This window comes from Lates calcarifer, unplaced genomic scaffold, assembly GCF_001640805.2.
Source record: "Lates calcarifer isolate ASB-BC8 unplaced genomic scaffold, TLL_Latcal_v3 _unitig_1224_quiver_1950, whole genome shotgun sequence".
NCBI classification, from domain to species: domain Eukaryota; kingdom Metazoa; phylum Chordata; class Actinopteri; family Centropomidae; genus Lates; species Lates calcarifer.
The window spans coordinates 9,490-16,702 of record NW_026115374.1 but is presented as its reverse complement, the minus strand read 5'-3'; the positions used below and the strand labels follow the sequence as shown (position 1 = coordinate 16,702).

The window sequence follows — 7,213 nt, the reverse complement described above, 5'->3', positions numbered from 1 at the left end:
TCTGGTTGTCATCTGTTTGGAGTCTGCAAGAAGAGCGAAAGACTGTAGTTAAAGCATGGGGACGAATCTAACTGTCAGAGGCAGATGGAGGGTGGAAGGCGTGGCTCATTAGCTGGTCAGGAGAGGATGGTGGAGGTGGAGATTCATACTGAAGCCATCTTTCAGTATCTGCAGGTGGAGAAAGCTGCAGGTTTCTAACAGAGATTGTATGTGGAGGAAGCTATCTGTAAGCATCTGCAGATGAAGGCTGCAGAGGATGTGGCTAGGGGTTCAGACCTCAGTTGTCTGCCTGAAACTGCAGGATGCTGGTAGAGACTGGAGGTGGAGGAATGAGGTTGTCAGCAATAATGTGTAGGTGGAGGTCACAGTGGAAGTTGCACCATCCAAATTTAGCCCCAAGTTCCACCTAGTTTAGTTAGCTTACAGAGGTTTTCAGTGGAAATGTGCCTGTTGCTGTTTGACAGACTCTGCAGGTGGAGGCTGAGGCTGTAGGTGGAGGATGGAACGTGGCACTTCAGGTGGTTTGCAGATGTTGTTTGTGTCCTGGCAGATGATTTAGGTGGTGGTTGAGGCTGCATTTACTGATTTGCCATTTTTCAGAGTGTGTCAGACAGCTATAGCCCAAGCCTCCACCTCCAGCCTCTCCCAGCAACCTGCAGCCTCCTCCACCTGTCAATTGTTGAACATAGCCAAACCCCCCACCTACATCCTTCTCCAGAAATTTCCACTGTGACCTCCACCTGTACAGTCCTGCAGATTTCTGCAAGCTAACTCCTCCTCCCCCAGCCTCTGCCATCATCCTGCAGCTGATGCCTGAACCTCGATCTACAGCCTCCACCTGACACCTGCTGCTTCCTCCACCTGCAAATGTAAGATGGCAAATCAGTAAGTGCAGCTTCTAACAAAAAACTGTTAGATGACCCTCAACCACCAACTAAATCATCTGCCAGGACTCAAACAACATCTGCAAACCACCTGAAGTGCCACGTTCCACCCTCCACCTACAGCCTCAGCCTCCACCTGCAGAGTCTGTCAAACAGCAACAGGCACATTTCCACTGAAAACCTCTGTAAGCTAACTAAACTGCTAGGTGGAGTTTGGGGCTGCATTTGGATGGAGCAGACTGCAGATTGAAGTAGAATTCAGATAAGATTTAGTCAGAGTGTGTGTTCTCAGCTGTAGGTGGAGGTCAGGGCCTCAGCTGTCTGCTTCGAAAATCTGCAAGTAGAGGAAGCTGCTGATTCCCGGCAGAGGCTGGACGTGGGGTGGAGACTCTGGAAATGGCCACATCCACAAGTTGGTGATATAGCTCTGCTGAGGGCATCCTAGAAGAGGGAGGGATAAAATAAGCATTAATTCAAAGTGACAATTTCTACATACAGAGTTATTTAGTTTGCTAAAGTATATTAAAGGTGACAAACGTGTGACTTACCTCTGTGTCTTCAAAGTGTTTTAGGAGGTCCACAGAAGACATATCATCCAGGTTACACAGCTTGGAACCTGAAACAGAAAAAGGTTTGATGTTTCTCGGACCATCTTGATGATACAAAACAGAAGCAAATAAACGACTGAAAATGTGTTATTAAACTTACATGCAGTTTCTATCCTCTGCAGGTTTCTGGCGGAGGCTGTAGGTGGAGGGTCGAGCTAAAGCTGTCTGCCAGAATCTGATGGTGGAGGTGATTTTGCAGAGGCAGTAAGCGGTGGAGGAGGAATCAGGTTGAAGCCATCTGCAAAGATCTGCAGGTGGAGGTCACAGTGGATGCTGCAGGAGGAGGATGTGGGTGGAGAGCTGTTTGGCAAAAACTACAGGTGGAGGATGCTGCAGGATGCTGGCAGAGCCCAGAGGTGGAGGATTTAGGTTGCAGCAATCTGCGGGACTGCATAGGTGGAGGTCCCAGTTGAAATTTCTGGCAGAGGATGTAGCTGGAGGATATGGCCTTAGCTGACTTCCACAATCTGCAGGTGGAGAATGCTGCAACTTGCAAGAGGAGGCTGAAGGTGGAGGCTTGGACTATAGCTGCCAGAGTCTGATGATGGAAGTAGTATAACAAGGCTTTTGCAGAGGCTGTAGGTGGTCTACAGGCGGTCCACAGGAGACATGTCAGCTTGGACTTGATTGGCACCTGAAACAGAAATATCTTTGATCAACCAACTGACATTTGCCTGAGATTATACAAAACAGAAGCCAATGAAGGACTAGAAATGTCTCAATGTTGAACTTACATGCAGTTTCTAGCAGTTTCTGACATAGTAGGTGTGGTAGTCAGGTTGCTGCAGACATCAGAAGATGGAGACAACAGATGATGTTGCTAGCAGGATGTATGTGTAGGAAGTGTCCTCAGCTGTCTGCCAGAATCTACAGGTGGAGGAAGCTGTGGATGGCCGGCAGTGGCTGTTGGTGAAGGGTTAGACTATGGCCATCTGCTTGAATCTGGGGATGAAGAAAGCTGCAGATTCCCAGCAGAGGCTGTAGGTAGAGATTGGTCACAATCGGTTGTAGATGGTCTCAGCTGTCTTCTGTCTGCAGGTGGAGGCAGTAGAGCAGCAGATCACTGTTGTAGTAAGGAGTCCGACGGTGGTTGGTCGGTGGAGGGTGGAGCAAGGCAGTTCGGTTAGCTTCCAGATGTTTTAGGTGGAAAAACATCTGTAGCTACAGGTGCAGGCTGAAGCTGTGGGTGGAATATTGTGCTTCTGCTGCCTCGCAGAGGCTGGAGGTGGGGTGGAGATACTGGAAATGGCCACATCCATAAGACCATGACACAGCTCTGCTGATAACATCCTGAAAGAAGGAAGGGAACAAACATTAATTTGGATTGACAAAACAGAAACAAATAAAGGACTGGAAACGTGTTATTATTCCACTTACATGTGTAGTTGAAGCATGGAGATGAATCCAACCGTCAGAGGCAGATGGAGGATCGGACTGTAGCTGTCTGCAGGAATCTTCAGGTGGAGGTAATACTGCAGGTTTCTAGTAGACAGCCTCAGCCCAACCCTCTGGGTGGCGGATTCCAGGGTGCAGCTCTACACATGAGGATGTAGGCAGAGGATTAGCTACCAGACGGTTTAGGTAGAGATTCGTCTGTAGCCGGTAGAGTCTGATGCCGTGGGTGGAGGATGGAGTGTGGCATTTCAGTTGGTCATTGTTGGTTGCAGGTGGAGAGTCTTTTCTCAGCTGTCTGCTGTCTGCAGGTGGAGGCTAGAGCAGCAGATGGCTGTTGTAGTGAGGAGGCAGAGTTTAAATCCGACGATGGTTGGTCGGTAGAGGGTGGAGTGAGGAAGGTAATTTAGCTTCCAGACGTTTTAGTTGGAGATTCGTCTGTAGCTACAGGTGGAGGCTGAAGCTGTAGGTGGAGGATGGAATGTGATGCTTCAGCTGGCTTGCACAAGTTGTTTGTGTCCTTTTAGATGATGGTAGGTGGTTGTTGGTTGAGGCAGATTGAAGAGTGTACTAACAGAGGCTGCTGTTTTCTTAAAACTATTAACTCTTAACTCTTAATACTTAACTCTTAACTATGGACTATTAACTATTATACATGAACTATTTACAGTTGACTGTTCCAATGTATTTCATTGTTCACAGTCTTTAAACTAAGAACTGAGTGTAGTTTTAGTTCTTAGCTTTTTTATGTGGTGCCCTTCCAGGTTCTGGTTCTCCAGAAGTGTCAACATTATAATGAGGAGGATAGATTCCAGCCCCGTATGACACGTTCACATGCGTGGGTCCATCTTCGTTAGCCGACGTTGAAAACATGGGACAATTTAGTCTGTCCCAGAGCTTTTGTTTGATGCAACGTCCGAGCTCCAAACTGTATGGACGAGCCCTGCCACTCTTGTACCTGTGCGGGGAGGAAGAAACAGAAATTGAATAATGGTGAACAACCAAGATTTTTGAGTGATTTGATGAATGTGAAATGATCTGACTGAAAGAGTTTTTCTTTTTAAAAGACAAACATACCGGAGCATATCATCAACGACCTCGTGATAGATCTTCTGATACTCTTCAACTGAGTAGTTATGTATCTTCACAGGACTGCCAGGGTATACAGCAGTGGAGGTGGGCTGAGTAATAGCAGTAGAGGGTAGAGGGCTGGGTGGCAGAGTGGAGACTAGTGGCAGGTCAGCAGGTGAAATGGGAGACCGAGGCCTCTGGATGGGATCCACCTTCCCTGGGGCTTGAGCAGAAGGTTCGGCAGGATGGGGCTCGGAGCTCCTCTTCCTCTTCTTGGGAAGTCTGGAGGTGGCAGCAGAGCACTGGGGCTGGGGGATGGAATTCTGCACATGGGGAAGATCAGCAGCACATGAGAGGATGTCTGGCTCTGGAAAACTTCATACTTATTAACAGCATTTTTTTTACAATGTGACAAGAGCTACATCAGAAGCACTACAGAGGACTACACTACAAATGAACTAAAAGTTTTCTCTTAATAGAAATGTTCAACAGTGAATGAAGGAACAATTTGGTCTTTTCTTTAGATGTCTAACCTCAGAGTCCCTGCAGCATGGACAATTGGGGCCGAGTCTGTGGCTCCCTGCGGTCTCTGCCTGGCGTGCAGAGGTTCTCCTGCTCTTGGAGTAGGTGTGGTCTCTAAGGTGGATGGGCACAACAAACTGCAACAATACACACACTTTAGAATGAGGCTCTACAAGTTCAGTTTAAGTTAAAGTAAGTCATATATTTAAATGTAAAACTACAGAAGTGTTATCAGCAATATATATAAATATATATTATATAATTATATAATTACTTTAACAGCCTTGATGCATAAATGTGCAAGATGAGTATTTCTGTAAGTTGGTAAAGGTTCAGCTAATTTTAAATACCTTACATAAAAATGGGTTGTTCAGTCTTTAAAGAGCAATCATAAGTTATATGTTGATCAAATGTTTTGTAACATATAACACATAAAGTAATGAGTAACTTTATAAAAAGTACAATATTTACTTCTGACATGTAGTAAAGTACAGTACCAGAAAATAGAAACAGTAGAGAACCTCATGATTGTAACACAGTATTTGAGTAAATGAACTTTCCAACATTGACTTTTTCTCTTCATTGTTCCCTAAAACTTCCCAATAAACGTGGTTGAATTAAACTGCTTGAGGCCCAAAGACCAAAAATCCAGTGCTGGGCCCCCATTAACCCCAAACCTCACACTGTCTGTGCAGTTATATAACACATCAAACTCATTAATTTGGGAATATGCATCATGAAAGCACAGAATTAAAACAACAAAAGTCTTGAAAACAGATACAAAGGGCCTTCTTGAAAACAACCTCAAGGTCTGGTAATTCAGAGGGGAGGATGGGGGATAACTTTAAGGCCCCTATCCTGTCAGTTAATAATGTGCTTAATAGTTGTATGTTTCCAAATACCTATCGATTTAAATGATAACAACTGTTTATAATGTCTGAAAATGTAACATTACATATCTGCTGGGAATTATACATGTATACTAACTATAGCGCCACTCAATTATCCAAGCTGTGAGCTAGATGATACAAATGTGTGATATTGCTTATATTGGGTATTTTTAGATTATTGGTGTCAGTACAGTCCAATACTGACAGTGTGGATCATAACAGTAAACTAATGACCCCCTACACTGTGTTTAACAGGTGCAGGCCTATAGGTGTACACAGATATTTGTGTTCTCTACAATTTATGGATCAACTTAAATATATTTTATGCAACATTGTAACTTCATTGCAATTATATATTTTATAAAGCATGTGACCCCTGGGATGGGGGCAGAGATCATGGTAAACCTTGTCAGTTTTCTAAGTGTCTACTGTAAAATACACAGAAAACACTACAGGCTTTCAAAGTGTTCAAATCTCACATTTTCCATGACGGAAGTTTGAGTAGTCGCTGTTGTCAGTCTCAGTGCTTCTTTAGTTCTTGGTAGATGTGAGAAGTCCTCGGTAGAAGCAATATTTTTGGAAGAAACTGGCGAGCAAAACTTGTGAAAACTTTCCTGAGCGCTGGAGGTTTTGTTTGTTTTTAAATGATTGGTCATATATATGTATATATATATATATATATACATATGATGCGCCTTGCATAGCAACCATGGAATCCATGACGTCCATGTTCACGTGTGATTATACAGTCACATCTCACCTGTGTGATCCAAAGTTCCATTCAATTAACCTGTAAAAGACCTGAGATCAAGTCAAGCTCGGACTGCGGCCTCGGTCAAACCTGTCTGCTACTAGTCTCAGTTTTTATATGAACGGCTCCTTATGGGGTCAGCCTTACCTATACACGTTTTTGCCACATTTTGACATAAAATCGACATGACAAGTTCATTTATTACTAACTGTTCATGGGATGGTTTTGACTTTTATTCCAGCTATATCTCAAGTTTACAAAGCAACAGCGAGATCGATACGTGTATCTCCACATTTAGTGCTGTGCGCATTTTACGCACTTGGCACAGTCGCGGTATCTTTATTAATAATTTATGTTTGTTTTATATACCGCGACAGGATTAGTGAGATCTAAACGTAAATGCCCTTCGGGACTTTTGCTGTCCCACAGATTTCAGATTTATCTGGTAAAAATATCTGGGACACAGAAACCGTCCCGAGAGCAGTTATTTACGGTAAAAGTCTGTAATGATGTAACTTAATGAATATTCATAATAATAAATTTAAAAAATCGTTCCCGTTAAGTTTACTTTTACAAGCAGCGTCTCACAATATTTATACTAGTGGCATTGTGCGCACTGAAGCCACCATCCATAAACATCTATTTCTCTGAAATAGATTGGCTAACGCAATGTTTCGTAATATAATAAATATATATTATTATAATAAATAAATTGACATAATTGTCATCCTAAAACTTCAAATCCTTGGTTAGTGGTTATCACTAGTGTATGAAATGTTGATATATTTGTCTCTTCACCTATTTACTTCATTTATTCTTTTTTATTACCTTAAATGAGTTCTCTTTTTTATTTTCTCCCGCAATAAAGAGGTCAGAGGTCAAACGGCCCACGTGAAGGGGTCCTTCCACATGGGTCATGGGTCGTGGGGGGGGGGGGCAGAAGTTGGTAGCGAACTTGGAGGGTGGTGGGAAGGTAAGCGGAAAAGAGGAAGCAGCCTGTACGGATATAGAAGCGAGGAAAGCGGGCCGTCTTGCCAGCTAGGCTAAAGGCTAGCTCTTCAAATTCTCTTTCTGGCTAACGTCCGCTCGTTAGAC

The 7,213-nt window shown here is 43.7% G+C and overlaps 1 protein-coding gene across 1 annotated transcript; it reads right to left on the bottom strand.

The window, feature by feature from the left end:
- Nucleotides 1-3,526: 3,526 nt before the first annotated feature.
- LOC108887401 (uncharacterized) lies at nucleotides 3,527-4,614 on the bottom strand (the record flags this gene model as incomplete). The annotated part of the gene is made up of 3 exons (XM_018682818.2): nucleotides 3,527-3,842; nucleotides 3,962-4,278; nucleotides 4,489-4,614. Coding segments are annotated over 3 exons (672 nt in total), but the record flags the coding sequence as incomplete, so codon positions are not given.
- Nucleotides 4,615-7,213: the final 2,599 nt, after the last annotated feature.